This window comes from Cervus elaphus, chromosome 8, assembly GCF_910594005.1.
Source record: "Cervus elaphus chromosome 8, mCerEla1.1, whole genome shotgun sequence".
Taxonomy (NCBI): domain Eukaryota; kingdom Metazoa; phylum Chordata; class Mammalia; order Artiodactyla; family Cervidae; genus Cervus; species Cervus elaphus.
Genome location: NC_057822.1, coordinates 31,883,458 through 31,901,607, shown reverse-complemented (window position 1 = coordinate 31,901,607; position 18,150 = coordinate 31,883,458). Strand labels below are relative to the sequence as shown.

General features: G+C 37.5%; 1 protein-coding gene across 2 annotated transcripts in view; it reads right to left on the bottom strand.

The window, feature by feature from the left end:
• Positions 1-9,425: 9,425 nt before the first annotated feature.
• BARD1 (BRCA1 associated RING domain 1) overlaps positions 9,426-18,150 on the bottom strand; it is an 84,291-nt gene continuing 75,566 nt past the window's right edge. For both annotated transcript variants that reach the window (XM_043910134.1, XM_043910135.1), the window contains 2 exons: positions 14,166-14,263; positions 9,426-12,789 (listed from right to left, as the gene is read on the bottom strand). In XM_043910134.1, the coding sequence (XP_043766069.1) occupies positions 12,457-12,789; positions 14,166-14,263 (431 nt within the window). In that variant the 3' untranslated portion in view covers positions 9,426-12,456. The remainder of the gene's footprint in view (positions 12,790-14,165; positions 14,264-18,150) is intronic.

Below are 18,150 nucleotides of genomic sequence, written 5' to 3'. Positions count from 1 at the left end.
TAAATCACCATTTACTGACACTCAACACAAGCTGACAGTTTTACAAGGGATGAGCCCATCAAGGACATGCTGAACTCCGAAAAACTTTTTTTTTTTTTTTTGTTCTATGGATTCTTTTCCTTCAAAAATTATTATAAAATATTAAAATATTCTCCAGAGATAACCACCTGAATATGATATTTCTATGGATTATTTATCATCCAATGGAGGTAAGAGGTCTATTGCCCTAAACTCCCACAAGGTACAGATATACTGAGAATTAAATGACTATTTTCTTACAGAGGAAAAATTACAAAACCACAAGCTTATCTTTGCATAAAGAAGCTTGGCTTGCCTGCAAATTCTTAAGAAATTACAGTATAAAATAAAATGACATAAAGCAATCATTGTGTATGCTTCATTTTGTTTATTCTTTCTTCCTCTTCCCTCAACCTGGGAAGTCCTGGAGAGATTGACAGACTTTCCACTTGGTATTTCCATCCTCTAAAGTGTCCAAATGGTCATCACCAATTGGCCTTATCTTTTTGTATCATCATTACCGGATAGCTTCCTCTTCACACACACTTTTAAAATCCCCATCACCTCCGCTACAGCTAGAGATGACTTCCACTTCATTTCACCAGATCTCCTGTGAATACAGCCTTTACTTTTAGGTACTAAGGCTTATAAATCTCAATAGTACTACCTGAGGAAAAAACTTGATGGAAAGAACAGACTCACTGGAAGACCCTGATGCTGGGAAAAATTGAAGGCAGGAGGACAAGGGGATGACAGAGAATGAGATGGTTGGATGGCATCACTGACTCAATGGACATGAGTTTGAGCAAACTGCAGGAGATGGTGGAGGACAGGGAAGCCTGGTGTGCTGCAGTCCATGGGGGTCACAAAGAGTCGGACAAGACTGAGCGACTGAAAAACAACAACAACAAAGGTAAAAACATGCCTGGCCAAGGAAACATTAGATAAGAAGGTTTACTGCTTAAAAGATTAACCATGAATATCATGATACTTTGTATATAGAATATTACAGATAGAATCAGTGGACTGAGCAAAGAATGAGTCAGCCATTTAAAATCATTATTCAAAGCCCCAAATCTCATTTGGAAAGGAAACTGTAGAACTTATATCAGTTGGCAAGTTGCTCCAAGCCCCACACAACTAGCCTGCTTATTTTGTCAAATATTACTCTAAAAGGTTAGACCACACCTTTCTAAACAAGGGTATGTCCAATTATTTCCAAATGGCAGAAATAGCCTGAAGTACCGTTTTATTAACTGTATACAAAAGGTAAAAATTTCTGGTTTTCAGAGGGAAGGCATCATACCCTTGCCTGCCCCTTTTCTTTGCCTGAAAACCACACAGAGAAGCCCATGAAAACAACTTCATAGATGGGAGAAGGTCAAACCCCAGGGCCTTAGAGGGAAGACAGATAAGAAGGCAGAAGATTCACCTCTTAAAGCCTGATTCTGAGGGAAGTCCATTACCACCTAAGAATTATTTACCAAGCCAAAGGTCAGTGGTGATGGGAGAATAAAATATTTTTCAGACAAAATATTTAGAGATTGCATTCTTTCTCATAAAGCTACTGGAGGATATTCTCCATCAAAATATTGGTGTAAAGCAGAAAACAGGGACTCCAATAGAGAAAAGAAGCAAAGGGCTTCCCAGGACCTGTGAAAGAAGGGAAGCCGCAGGAAGAAAGCTGGCAGCCGATCTGACAAGTGAGCCGTCAACACTCAAGAGGGGAAGACAGAAGGCTTAGGAGGGAAGTGTCCAGAAAAACACTGAAGCCAGTTTATTGCCCAACCCAGTGTTTCTTGGAGAAAAATTATATAATGAGACCTTTCTCAAAGATCTCAGGAAGTAGTGGGAGATGGAGACATAGGTTCAAATGTCTGTGTGTAAATTTTAGAAACTAATAAAAATAAAACCAAAAAGGTTTGCAAAAAGGAAATGCAACCACTGCAGATAACTTGGAAGAGCAAGAAATATTTCCAGTCTTTATGGTGAAAACCCTGAAGAGAGATTTAAGCCACCTGTTAGGAAGGTTTGTAGAGGAAAGATGTGCCAGGAGGGCCGAGATGACTGACCATCTACCGTAAGTGAAAATCAATACATGTCTAGAATGGATGAATCAAGAGGACCCAGAGCATACATACTTACTAATGGAGAAGGCAAATACCGATGTGAACTGCTGAAAGTACGCAGAATGATTGCTTCTGGGGAGAGACAGAGAGAGAAGTTCAGGAAACTGATGCTTTTTCATCTGAATCTTTTAGTATTATTTGACTTTTTAAACTAGGTACACACATTACTCCTCTACAAAATGTAAATTCTTTTAACCACCAATGATCCATATTAAAAGCCTTTCTTACAATACATTAAAAAAAAAAACCTTCTTAATGACTGCATCTGAATTCAGAGAAAACTAGCATGAATATTAAAAGCATACGTTTGGGGAGAGGAAAAGGTAGATGAAATAAATCTGGATAGCTTTAACTGCTGTTTAAATTATCTTGAGATTAAATTTGGTAACTTAGCAAATTAAACACTGATACCAAAAAAAAAAAAAACCCTCTCATTTCTTATTCATGGCTTCAGTAAGATACATTTCCTATTTCTGACTTGACTTTCTAATTAAAGAAAAAACCTTCTAATAAAATATTGATAAAATGTCATTCTCTTACAAATATCACTCAAGGGGAATCAAAAAATGTTTAGTGAATATCATGGTGAATATTAATTCATTTGATCCTAAGAATGAGTCCTAGAACCCTTTTCAAAACATTAAACTGCATGTCCAGAGCAAACACTGGTGGGTTCTTTTGCCAAGTAAGGCACGGGTAGCTGTGTGTAAAACAGCCTTCCTGATGTCCTGACATAGAAATGCCCCCTAGGGTACATGGCTCCTCCAAGCCCTTCTTCCTGCACTGGTAAAAGTGGCCTGCTTTGCCAGACACAGTATCTGTGCAGCCAGCTGTCTACTTGTTTGACTCTCCTACTAAAGCATAAGCCCTTTGAGGACTGTGGCCACATCATTCACTTTTCACTGCTCCAAGCGAGACGTGATATCCAGCAGTTTCCCAATAAATATCTAATGCATCAATGTACAAACTAGGGAGTGAATCAGTATCAGACTCTTGTTCAGCCTCCTTTAAAAATGTTAATGAGATCTACATTTTTAAAAAGAAAAAGGATAAACTGCATATGTGTAATTACTAGTGCATCTTTGCATACCACTTTAAATAAGAGGATACTTACCAAAAAAGTCTGCCTGCCCTTTGTGCTTCTGTCATGTATCTGTAAAAGAAAGATCTGTAAAAGAAAGGTCAATGAAAAATAGCTTCAGACTTCATTTACTTTTCAGAATGTATTAATTCCTTTTAAAAAGAAATTAAAACATCATACCTGTTAATCATCACTTCCACAGCCAAGAAATATAATATGAATTTACCACTAGGTATCAGAACTCCAGAACTTACAGGAAAAAAGAAATTATCATTACAGTGAGAACGGTGATGATTTTAAGACACATGCATCAATGACGTTCTATAGCAAATTCCACATACCTTAGCTTTATAAATGTGTGTTTTGAGAGATCAGCTATACTACATACCTAAGATATGGCTACATTTAGTCAAATTACACCACACACTTTTTGCATTGCAATAGGTGCCTGAATCAAAAAATAATCTCTAAATGGTGTGACCACATCACAAATTTCCAACAATTAACAGTACCAAAGATGTAACTTGCAACTGTGGGAAGTGCAGGCATAAAGATCACCTAGACAGCTTTTTCAAATTCCTTCCTCCTTCCGACTTTGTTCCTGCCTTTGGGTTTGTTTTCCCCGTTTCAACCACCAACTAGAAGGGCATGGCCTCCAGGTTGAGAATCACTTCTAGACTGAGCCACAGTTACTGACTGGAATAGGTCCTATACTTCCCATACACTATACACTGTGGAGAAAGCAACACGCATATAAAGATTACTTAAGTTTTTCAAGCATGGCTGGTTTTCGTAAAGGTAAATAATCCAAACTGAAAAACCAGTTTGACTAGTTGGCTGTGACTGCCTGAAATAAGAAAGATTTGAAGATCCTTTTTGGTCTCAAATACAGATGCAGTGACTGCTGAGGTGGAGGTGGGTAGGGCTGCAGCAAACGTGGGATGAATGCTCTCTCATCTTCTAGATCAGCTTGAAAAGTTCAATCAAGTAGGAATCAGATTACAGGCTCTGTAACAGTGAATGCTTTGGATTTCTTAAAGAAACAATGTACCCTGGAAGATGAGATGGCAGAAGCAGAACAACACATGCTTTTAATGTGGGCCCTGCCAATACTGAGCTATGTGACCTAAAGGTCTCCAGACCCATTTCCTCATCTTAACAGAAGAGCTCCTCACTGGTCAATTAGTCACTCAGTTGTGTCTAACTCTTGTGCAACCCCATAGACTGTAACCTTAGCTTGCCAGGTTCTTCTGTCCATAGAATTCTCCAAGAATACTGGAATGGGTTGCCATTCTTCAGGGGATCTTCCTGACCCAGGGATCGAACCCGTCTTCTGCATTGTAGGCAGGTTCTTTACCATCTGAGCTACCAGTGGAACTCCCTCACTGGCAAGGTGATCCATAAGATCTCTACCAAAAAGCCTAAAATTCCTTTTCCTCTTTTTCCTTTTAGCTTCTAACCTGTAAGAGCTGGGGTGTTCTGAACCTTACATGTAAAACTTCATTAACTCATGAAAATTGCAGCAATCAACTAAGGCTCACTTTTTAATTTTTATATTTTAAGCATAACTGTAAGTCTTAATTTAAATAGGTAGGGTGTGCACTGCATTTTATAGAGATGATAATGATAGTGACTTAGCTCGACATTTTAAAGAAATCCTCTCCCTTTTCCCAGGCCCAAAATGTTTATATAAATATGTATATATATGACCAACCTAGACAGCATATTAAAAAGCAGAAACATTACTTTGTCAACAAAGGTCCATCTAGTCAAGGCTATGGTTTTTCCAGTGGTCATGTATGGGTGTGAGTTGGACTATAAAGAAAGCTGAGTGCAGAACTGATGCTTTTGAACTGTGGTGTTGGAGAAGACTCTTGAGAGTCCCTTGGACAGCAAGGAGATCCAACCAGTACATCCTAAAGGAGATCACACCTGGGTGTTCATTGGAAGGACTGATGTTGAAGCTGAAACTCCAATACTCTGGCCACCTGATGGGAAGAGCTGACTCACTGGAAAACAACCTGATGCTGGGAAAGATTGAGGGCAGGAGGAGAAGGGGACGACAGGACGAGATGGCTGGATGGCATCACCGACTCAATGGACATGGGTTTGAATGGACTCCGGGAGTTGGTGATGGACAGGGAGGCCTGGCGTGCTGCAGTTCATGGGGTCACAGTGTTGCACACGACTGAGCGACTGAACTGAACTATACAGCTTTATCTGTAATAGTGAAGTGAAGTCACTCAGTCATGTCCGACTCTTTGTGACCCCATGGACTGTAGCCTACAAGGCTCCTCTGTCCATGGAATTTTCCAGGCAAGAGTACTGGAGTGGGTTGCCATTTCCATCTCCAATCTCTGTAATAGAAATAACTCAAATATTCAATAGCATGAATTTGATAAAATTACAACACGTTTTTAGTAGGCAACTAACTATACAACTATAGGAAATTACATATAAAAATATTTAATCACATGGGAATATATGGTAAGTATATTTAGGATTTAAATCCTTAGTTATAAAAGCTGTATGTGTGTGTGTGCTTGAATAGAAAAGAATGTTAATCATTGTGCTTCTGAGTAGTGGACAAACTCAATATTCCCAAGGCCCAAGTAAACGAATAAAGTGGAAATGGAGAGGCAGGAGAGTAAGGAATGATGGAAAACTGAAGCACTCAAGCACTTTCAATAGTGTTCAATCTATTTTCTTTTTTTTTTTTTTTTTACATTATGAAAGCCAAAAACCAATTTGTCAACTTATGGCTCCTGAATCTGGCTACTATTGTCTTCCTTGTGTCTTTATACTTTCAAATTTTCTGCAGTAATTATGTAATATTTCTGTAAGAACTTGAAAACTTGAAGGTAGTCACATTGGTAAAATTCAGAAAAAGACCTATATATTTCACTGATGGAAGAATATTCTGGCACTATTATTTTAGCAGCAGGCAATGGAGAGTGATTTTGAAAATTCTGTAGTATTAAATATGAAAATATGAGTTTCACAAATTATTAACTAAAGGTAGAAAAAAAAATCAATTTTCTTTTTTAAAGAGATGTGTAAAGACTGGGCTTCCCAGGAGGTGCTAGTGGTAAAGAATCCACTTGCCAATGCAGGAGACACAAGAGACATGAGCTCCATCTCTGGGTTGGGAAGATCCCCTGGAGGAGGAAATGGCAACCCACTCTAGTACTCTTGCCTGGAGAATCCCCATGGACAGAGCTTGGCAGGCTCCAGTTCATAGGGTCACAGAGTTGGATGCGACTGAGCACAAAAAGTAAGGTTACCCCAAAGTCATACAGCACAAGGACTGAGGTGCCCAGAAAGTACTGTGACACAAAGCCGACAGGAAAGGTTTGGCCAGTGCTTACTAACATGTGCATGGGAAGTATGGAACCTAAGCAATCTTGGTAACCAAAGCATAATACACACAATTCAGGGAATGAAGCTAAATAAAATTTTACCTGAATGGGCAGGAGAAGCTACATAGCTGGGGAAGCTTCACTCACAGCTGGGGCGAGAAGCCACAGGAGAAAAATAAGCCAGGGAAGCCGGGTCCTGGATGCTGTGAAGGCTAACATCAGTTAAAGTGAAGACAGCACAGGCAGCAGTTAAGCTAGAGTTGATGACAATGGCCAGAAGGATTCAGGACCAAGACGACCAAGACCAGGACCAACTGACTTCTCAACGAGCTGCTTTTAGAGATGTCTCTAATCCATCTGCTCACATAGGAGTGAAAAGTGATCCTATGAGTGCCTGCATGGTGCTCAGTGGTTTCATCCACCTTGACATCCATGGGTGAGAGACAGCATTTTCCCACCTTTATAATTGTAGACACAGGTGAACTAAACTAGTAAAGATATGGTAAACAAGTCCAACTGACTTTAAAGCCTGTGCAGGAGGCATGCCCTTCCTGGGTCTTTAATCCAATCTTCATGCCTGCCATTAGGCTCACTGACCCTTCTCAGGATGGCCTGCACAGGCAAACTGGAGCACTGTGGTCAAAGTAATCCTTATCTAAACTAGGGTGTTAGTCACAAACCAGGTCAGAGTCTGAAGAGTCCAGTGTTTTCCCCAGTTCTCCCACATCACCATTCTAATAGAAACTTCCAGGTATCAAAACTTGCGTTTCCATATACCAAAAACAAGGTACCAGGAATAGAAGAAAACAGGCTAATTTACAACTGCATAAGGAGAATAAAACACCTAAGAATAAATTTAACCAGGTGGTGAGACCTATACTTTAAAAGAATTTGAAGACAACATAATTAAATGGAAAAATATACCTTGCTCACTGATTTGAAGAATTAACATTGTTAAAATGTTCATACTACCCCAGGCAATGTACAATCAATCCCTATCAAAATACCCATGGCATTTTTCACAGAACTAGAACAAAGAATCCTAAAATTTGTATGGAACCACAAAAGATCCAAATAGCCAAAACAACCTTGAGAAAGAATAAAGCTGGAGGCATCATACTGCCTGATTTCAAAACATACTAGCCCAGAAATAACCATGTATATATGGTCAATTAATCTATGGTAAGAGGCAAGAATATACAACAGAGAAAAGACAATTTCTTCAATAAAGATATTGGGCTCAGCACATCTTTATTACTCAAAATAGGAACCAGTAAAATCGACACATTTTTGCCAGTGAGAGATAAGTATTTCTGTAACATAAAAATTTGTGCTTTGGGATTCAACAAACTCTTGGAAAGCGTTTTCTGCCTCCTGCTCATTGTGGAAGCATTTTCCCTGCAAAAAGTTATCAAGATGCTTGAAGAACTGGTAGTTGGTTGGCAAATGGTCAGGTGAATATGGTGGATGAGGCAAAACCTCATAGCCCAATTTGTTCAACTCTTGAAGTGATGGCTGTACAACGCGTGGTCAGGCGTTGTCCTGAAGAATTAGGCCTATGCTGTTGATCAATGCTGGCTGCAGGCCTTGCAGTTTCTGGTGCACCTCACTGGTTTGCTGAGCATACTTCTCAGATGTAATGTTTTCACCAGGATTCAGAAAGCTATAGTGAATCAGACCAGCAGCAGACCACCAAACAGTGACCATGACCTTTTCCTGGCGCAAGTTCGGCTTTGGGAAGTGTTTTGGAGGTTCTCCTCAGTCTAACCACCAATCTGGTCATCATCAGTTGTATAAAATCCACTTTTCATGGCGCATCACAATCTGAGAAATGGGTTCATTGTTGTATAGAGTAAAAGACAACATTTCAAAATGACAATCTTTTTGATTTTCAGTCAGTTCATAAGGCACCTACTTATCGAGTTTTTCCATCTTTCCAATTTGCTTCAAATGCCAAATGACCTTAGAATGGTTGCTCTTTGACACCTTCTAGTATAGCTCTAAGAATATAGCTTTGATGATTGCTCCTATTTGGTCCTTGTCAACTTCTGATGGCCAGCCACTACATTCATCTTCAAGGCGCTTGTCTCATTTGCAAAGCTTCTTGAACCACCACTGCACAGTACATTTGTTAGCAGCTCCTGGGCCAAATGCATTGTTGATATTGAGTTGTCTCCACTGCTTTGTGATCCATTTTGAACTCAAATAAGAAAATTGCTCCAATTTGCTTTTCTCTAACATCATTTTCATAGTCTAAAATACATATAAAATACATAGTAAGTAATGTCATTAGCAAAAAAATTTATTGCTAATGAGCAAGCAATGCTCATTAAAATGATGTATAACATTTAAGAATGTATTCTAATATCAAACAGCAAGATTCAACAATGCAAAACCACAATTACTTTTGCACCAACCTAGTTTTTAAAAAAAGTGTTGGAGAGAATGAGGAGAAAAAGGAATACTTGTGTTACATTGATGGGAATGTAATTGGTGAAAAGTGAAAGCCGCTCAGTCCTGTCAAACTCTTTGCGACTCCATGGACTAATTCTCCAGGCCAGAACACCGGAGCGGGTAGCTGTTCCCTTTTCCGGGGTATCTTCCCAACCCAGGGATGGAATCCAGGTCTCCCGCATTGCAGTGTGCCTTCTTCAGGGGAACTTCCTGATCCAGGAATTGAGCCAGGGTCTACCTGCATTGCAGGCGGATTCTTTACCAACGCTATCAGGGAAGCCCTGTAATTGGTGAAGCCACTATAGAAAACAATAGGAAGTTCCCCAAAAAGTTAAAAATAGAACTACCATTATGATCCAGCAATCCTACTTCTGGGTACTTATCTGAAGAAAACAAAAACATTAAACTTGAAAATATATATGCACCCCAATGTTCACTGCAGCATTATTTACAATAACCAAGATACAGAACCTAAGTGCCCATCAATAGATAACGGAAAAAGATGTGACACATATGTACAATGTAAATATACAATATTAACAAATTCAGCCATAAAAAAGAATAAAATCTTGTCATTTATGACAACATGGAAGGACCTAAAGGGTATTTTGCTAAATGAAATAAGACAGAAAAATACAATTATTTTATGATTTCACTTATATGTGGAATCTAAAAAACAAAACAGAAAAAGACTCACAGATACAGAAATGGTTGCCAGAAGGAAAAGGGGTGGGTGGGTTGGGAGTCAGGCAAAATCAGTGAAGGGGATTAAGAAGTAAAGACTTCTAGTTATAAAAGAAATTTAAGTCACTGGGTGTAATATGCAGCATAGGAAATATAGTCAATAATATTGCAATAACTGTGGTGATAAACAGCAACTAGTTAACAAGGTTACCATTTAAAATGTATGTATTGAATCACTATGATGCACACATGAAACTAATACAATACTCTGTCAATTAATTTCAATTAAAAAAAAAAGAACCACAAGGGAATCACTGTGTAATAAATGACACTCTTAACGATGATTCCAAATTATCATTACACTGTTATTCAAAAAATTTTATTTAAGTAATAAAGTACTTAATATACATTTGAAATATAGTACTCAAAAAGATTAAGCTTTTGGCAGCTGAAAGATTTCCTCACACGTCTTACTGAGCCTCATTTTTCAACAGTGCAGACTAAGCCCCTTCTACAGAAGGACAGAGATAGGGAAGCACAAACAACTTTAACGGTTCAGGTAATTAAGAAGGAAGCTTGAATCTCTGACTGAAAAAGGCAAATAATTACAAGTGTATCTATACAGAAAACACAAGTTTTCAAGAGCTTAACATCAATTAGCTGCTGTCAAAATAAACAGTTAAGGAAACCAAATATAAAAATGCTTACAGTGGGGCACAAAATATGACAAAGAGGGAGGACAAACCAAGAGAATGAATGAAGGAAAGCGAGATGTAAATATCAGAAGTGTTTTTACAAATAGGGATTCATATCAGAGAAAACAAACACAAATTTGTCTAGGATATGACCAATGAGGCAATAGAAAGCAACCAAAAGTCAGTTATAAATCAAAAATGACAACCAAAATCCCAGTGAGTCTTAAATTATTTAATCCAGACATTGTCTAACCCCTCAGAATTGCTTGGTGCTAACTATGCTGTTCATCATTCTCCATTAGAATGAAATGCAAAACACACACATTACTGGTTGAAGAGGATGTTTCAGAGCTAATTCACCCTGTGAAGGTCAGGATCAGCAGTTTTATTGTGTTCACATAATACATTTCTTGATATGGAAAAATAACATTGCAAAGAAGAAATTAAAGTAAACTTTATTTTGAAACAATCAGCCAAATTTCAAACTTCAAATAAATGGATCTTAAAATGTTCATGAACTTCAGACTCTCCATATTCTAACCTAATGGTTACCAAAAGGGACAAAGCTGGCAAGTCTCACAGTAACGCCCTTCCCGTGTTTTCAATATTATAAGTACATTAAATTTCTAGAAAGACTTATTAAAGAATTCTACTTCTTAGAAAAATGTTTTTAAATGATCCAATCTACCTTGCTGATTCACAAATAAGAACACTCAGACCACAGGAACCTTCCCAGGTCTCCCCATTCTCAGATGAGGTCCTGTCCACTACTTCGAGGCCTTGGCAGTCCTGGAATCATAAGGGAGCCCTTTTCATTGCTACCATTAAACTTATTGTCACAGCCTTTTGTATCATCCGGACAAACTCTGTTCAAAATCAAGTAATTACCAACTTCTGCCCTCCAAGAAACCTAAACATGAAAAACAATTTATGAAGAAAGAAATTAAGACCTATGAAAAAATTATGTTAGGGATATATGTTAAGGTCTGCCAGAAAGACTGTATTCTAATTCACTTATATTTGACTAAAAATTTGTTAGTCTGGTGAGACTTCCTAAGAAATAGTGAAATTAAAATGTGCTAGAGAAAATGTTCTACACAGATAGATATATATACTACTAACACAGTTATAAGCTGATTATTAATAAGCAAGTATATACAATAAAATATCATGAGCCCAATGTTGATTTTCACCAAAAAACTGTAATGTGAAGATTCAAATCATGATTTCCTGATTAAAAGACTTTTTTTCTTTTTAGAAAAGGGGGATAAAAATGTACGAACAGGTATCCAAGTAAATTATAAGCAACTAAAACACAACTGTAGAAAGCAAAAGAAATTTAACACCTATGGTGGCACATTTAGACCAGGTAAACTATTTTCATTATAACAAAACCAGAATAAATTATTTGACAATACTGTCTACTTACTAAACAAAGGCAAATATTTTTGCTGGTGGCAGGTGTGGATTTCTTTTCATCAAAGAACATTAAAAGCGAGAGACACAATGATACCACTTGTAGATGTAACCAACAGTTCTGATACCATCTCATTAATCTTTGATATCTGATAGCATGAATAATGACTTCCCAGGTTGTGCTAGGGGTAAACAATCTTCCTGCCGATGCAGGAGATGCAAGAGATGCAGGTTCTATCCTTGGGTCCGGAAGATCCCCTGGAGGAGGAAGATGGCAACCCACTCCAGTATTCTTGAGAGGAGAATCCCATGGACAGAGGAGCCTGGTGGGCACAGTCCACAGGGTTGCAAAGAGTAGGACATGACTGAGCATCTGAGCACAATGTGAATAGAAAGACATGATGAATCAACACATATGCTAGTTTTAAAAAGAAAAATTCTTTAAAGCAATCTCAGCACTCAGCATCTAAATGGTAAATATAGAATGAATTCCTAATCTAGCAAACAATATATATATATTTTTTAATTCAAGGGTAAAAAGTATATGAATGAATCTACGTATTTGTAAAAATGTGACTGATGAAAACAGTGCAATCACTAGGTTATCACACTGTGTGAGTTCAGTTGTCAAGAGGCAGCAACTCAAAGGACATCACACAATCTATAAACCAGCTGGAAGGAGCCACCCAGACTTTGCCCTGCCGAACCCTTTCTGGGCGATGATTAGACAAGTCCTCATAGATGATATATTGTGTGCAGAAGCGCTGATCAGAATCAGGTTTGGCATGGTACGCGACTGTATTGATGGTTTGAGTCACATCACTGTCTGGCTTGGGCTTTCTAATGAGGACCTGGCCCCCACCGGCAGCGACAAGCTTAATAAGGTTGTCCTTTGGATGGTGTTTGAAGGTTCCCCCAAAATAGAAGTAACATCCATCAAACAGCTTTGGCAACTGAAAAAAACAAACCAAAAAAAGCTCATTAAAATCAGACAAAAATATTTTAAAACACTGCACATGAAATAAGGGAAATAAAAAGTCATAAGAAGTTAAGAAGCTATTTAATGAGGTGCAAGGACAAGACACACTTCAAGTGAACTCTTTGGGTTAAGTAACTCTCTGGGTTAAGAAAGATACTCATGAAAACAAAGGTTTCCTATCATTTTTCTCCTGAAGACTCTGGCCCCTTTCACTCTTCTCACATTTTAGGTGTGCTATGAATGTGTGTGTATACGTGTGTGTAGTACACATACACATTTAAAATCTGTTCCTCAAACTTCTTGTATCAGAATGTTTATTCATACTTGGTAGGACTTAAAGCCTCAAGAATTCCTTCCTACACCATCTAAAATATGCTTTCGGTATACCAAGCTAAACTTAACTGTAAGTGTCACAGCTTGTCCACGGGGCTTCCCAACTCTGCCCATCCACACTCAGGTCCCTATATACTACCAACCTAGGTTCCCCCTGGGCAGCATGTTGGAGGGTGGCCTCCAGGGTTCTAGAAACATTTTCCTTAGAGCACAACACGTTAGAAAGCCACGGCCAGAAATCCACTTGGCTATGAGACACATTTCTGTGTGCTTTACAGAAAAAGCTTCACAAGTCCCTTCTACAAAGATTCTTCTTCAACATTTTTAATACACTTGTATGTCAACAGAACAATGGAATTTTGTCCATTAAAACCTCAACATGTGGTAATATAAAGATGGTTAACGAAACCTGAGCAGCAGCTCTGTCCTCTCTCAAACTGCTTCCTGTATCTAAGACTTCCCTCAGATTCTGAAAGGTTTATGGGAATGTTTGAAACGCCCAAAATGCAGTAACTGTGTGAAATTATTACCTTCTGGATTTTACTGCTCACTGTTACCATCTCTCAGAATCAAGCACTTGAAATGAGCACAATTAAAATTTTAATCAGGGGTTTCCCTGGTGGCTTAGTGGTAAAGAATCCGTCTGCCAAGGCAGGAGACATGGGTTCGATCGCTGAGTGGGGAAGATCCCACACGCTGTGGAGCAAATAAGCCCGTGTGCCGCGACTATTGAGCCCGGGATCAGCAACTACTGAACCCTGCGTGCCCTAGAGCCGGTGGTCCACACAAGAGAAGCCCACACACCACACCTACAGAGTGTAGCCCCCTGCTGGCTGCACAAAAGCCAGAAAGGCCTGCACAACAATGAGGACCCAACACAGCCAATAAACAAATGATTACAAAATTTTTTAATCCGTCACCTGTACTTGTTAAAAGGGCAGGAGAAGTTTTTCCTGATGGTAATAACAGTATTAATTTATGAAAAGAACAATGAAAGTAGAATCAAAAGGAAAATACCAGCTGTTCTCTGTTGAGCCTGCTTTTCTGTGGTCCTTCAGGAATTTCATACTTTTCTTCCTGTTCATATCCTTTGCTTTGTAGACATGCTTTCACCCCTGGCAAAAACCAAGGATAAAAGCAAAATAAATATCAAGTGAAAACTATTTCTTTCACATTGAAATGAAGCCATTTACCTAAGCGATTTTTCCTCTTCATGGTTAAGTATTGCTCTGAAACAGAAAAAGAAACCTAACTTATGCCAAAACAAAAGGTAATAAAACTGATCTTTCCTTCAGAAGACTAAGCAATGAAGCAGTACTGAATACAAATTTGAGTTTTCTTTGTGAAAAACCTAAATCAATACATTATTCCATGTACAAAAGTAAAAATCTAAATTTTAGCTTATGGCCATTATCAAAATTAGAGTGAATAAAAAGTCCCACGTTAAGTTCAGCTCACAATGATCTGACCCCAAGATCTAACCATCTGCATCACTCATCCTGGCAATCCCATGTCTAACCTCCTGTTAGACTATAAGTGATCTGAAATTCAGGAAAGCACTAGAGTCCAGAGCACCTCACTTAAGCTGGTCGCCTAACAGGGCTCTATAGCACTTGTTAAAGTAAACAGCAAAGCAGAGTCTGCGATGTGTTTGGAATTGACAGGTACACACTGCAGTCACCAAGGGATGACTGGTGAGTATTTCAAATGCCTGAGAGCTGCTTCAAGGAAATCAGTCCTGAATATTCATTGAAAGGACTGATGCTGAAGCTGAAACTCCAATACTTTGGCTACCTGATGTGAAGAACTAACTCACCAGAAAAGGCCCTGATGCTGGGAAAGATTGAAGGCAGGGGGAGAAGGGGACAACAGAGGATGAGATGGTTGGATGGCATCACTGACTCGATGGACATGAGTTTAGGCAAGCTCCAAGAGTTGGTGACGGACAGGAAGCCTGAAGTGCCGCAGTCCACGGGGTCGCAAAGAGTCGGACATGACTGAGCAACTGAACTGAACCGACAGGTGCTTCAGCTGAGATGTTCCAAGATACTATATAGTATAACAAAAGTCAGTATTTTAATGACTGAATACTCCATCTCTTCAAAAGCATAGCTTTGTCAAGAGACTGAATTTTTCTTAATATGGAGCTATGAATGCATATTACAATTCAGTGCTCAACCCTGGCATATCTGTAATTCCCTATCATGTGATTCATAATTTTTGCTAGTGTTGCCTGTGTTTTGGGGCCCCTTTCCCCCAATGTTTTCAATACAAGAATCCTATTTAGCTAAGTCTGCTATGCTGAATCCTATTCTGATCAATAACTTATATATATGGTTTTATAAAAATTGGTTTTTTTGTATGTAATTAAAGACTATATTTTAAAAATATAATTTTAATAACCACTCACAGGGTATAAAAAACTATCTTTCCAATGAAGCTAATACTAAACTATCAATTTTACCATTTATCAAAAATGAGTTTCAAAACAAAAATTATGACTAGGTCAAAATCATACCAGAAACACTGACAGTGTGCTTACACGATATCCTATATTAAATATCAATATAAAAAATGTTACCAATATAACCAAATAACTGACTTACCTCAGACTTATTATTTCACATATAAATTATTCCTTTTACTTTATGTCACTTAAATACGTAGCCGCCTTCTCCTAATGATATTTGCAGAGCATTCATACTGGTTTCTTTAGACGAACTGTACATGCCAGTACATAAAGCCAAGAACTGAACATTGAATACCCCTATGATATCTAACTGTAACAAGTAAACAGCTAATGTATAACTACAGAAATACATAAATACACCGTGCCTACGCTGGCTGCTTACCCACCTTATGGGTTTATTTGATTGGTTATTTAAACTATAAAAAAATCATACTAAAATTACTTTAATTGACCCAAGGGATGTGCCAGCAATAGTCAGTTAACAGAATATAGCCTTAACAGATAGAAGGATGAGACAAGCATGGCATCAGGAGAAATGAGATGGCAGACACCAAGAGGGCAGCTTTTTCAGTGTAAATATGCCTCAAGCCATAAAACTTCCAGCCTTACAGTAATTGTTCAGTAAATTTCTGTAAAGATAGAAAAATCCAAGGCTCTAATGACAATTGTTGAGCTAAATGAAGAATGAATTCCTCTGATATTCTCTTATTACAAAGAGAAACATTTTGCCAACCCTCTCTGCCACTTAATATCAACTAAAGAAGGAAAATATAGCTTTCTCCCCCACTGAAAATTAAGGAACAGTTTCCAGTTCTATGATAAAATGGTAGAATTATTGCTGCATAGAAAACATGGAGAATTTTTTGAAGCCTGGGTGAGAGTAATGCCTACAAGGGCCTTTCAAATTACATAATCATGTTGGGTATCTCGTGTTAAGTGGGAGGAAGTTATGGAGACTGTGATGGGAATATGCACATCTTTCTTAAAGACACAAAAATTAAATGATTATGATGAACTAAATCACATAAATTGTACCTGTTTTGGACTTAAGACTGCCAATTTAAAACTCCTGATGCTTCATCTAATCAAATTCTTCATTTCACAGGTAAAGGAAAGTTAAATTCTTTAAGTAACATAAGTGAGATAAAAACTCAGATATCTTCCAACTCCTAGATCAGTTTTTTCCTATCTTTATTTTATTAAAAAAATAAAGCATCTTAGGAAATGCCAGGTACTCTCTACTCAGATTTAATATATTGTATCTCTCTTAAAATAAATGACCTAACCACTAAACAGATGACTAAATAGGAGGATCCCTCTTTTTAAGAGATTAGCCAAAAAGTGTACCAAAATATCAAAAACCGCTGACTACCTGGGAGGTTGGGAGCAGGGAGAATAATGCATTTGACTTTGTCTTCAGTGAATCAATGAGTTTGTTTAATTTGAAACCAAAGCTGCCACTCTCTCCTTTGTACCCTTTGAGTTTCAGAATAGTAATACTTGTCAGCAGACATTTATAATTACACTTCATATTAACTTCCTAGTTGACTTCTTTTGCAATAAACCAATTGAACAGATTTACTACAACATGAAAAGAATAAACTTTCAGTAACTTAAATGGTGATATTTATCTAATCCAATTTCATTTATCCAAAGCAATGAAATAGACTAATCTACAAGCCAAAATACTATTTAAAGTTACTACTTTAACAAACCTAAATACATAATCATTAAGGTAATTATTATTAAGATTAATTATTAATAATAGAAAATAATCAAAGTTTTAATTACTCAGTACTGTAAGTTAGTTAACCAAACTGCAGCAAAAATTATTAAATCTATTTCCCATATTCAACAATCAGAACTTTCAAAATACTCCTAGTCATAAACTCATCTAAAGTAATAATATATACTGTAATCCTTTATCTCTATAAAGACTTTAAAACAGGCCATTTTCACCAATTTAATATTTCCTTACTGTATAGCAGAGAGACAATACTTAATATCCTATGATAAACCACAATGGAAAAGAATATTTTAAAAAAAGGATGTATATATACATATAACTGAATCACTTTGCTATAAAGCAGTAATTAGCACAGTGTAAACCAATTATACCACAATAAAAATACTTTCTAAAACTGAACAAATTATATTTTGTATTTGTAGTTAATAAAGTCAATATTATTTCATCATCTGCAATAGTTCAGCAGAAATAAAAATCTATGCAAGATCACTGCTTAACTTTCTCAGCTAAATAGGAGGATCTGAATCCAAACTGAAATGACTTTACATGAGTAACTTACATTGCTTATATAAACACAGGAGGTTTCTGAATATGCCAGAAAGAGACATACTTTAAAATGTGTCAAGCCACTACTCTTGTAAAATGTATGCTTTATAACATCTTTACTTGTCACATGTATTTAAGACTGTGACCAAAGCTATCATTTTGCAGAGACATAGGAATGAACTAGCTATCTTAGTAAAATGAAAAGATTCTTTTCAGTTCAGATGTATTCCTGATCATGT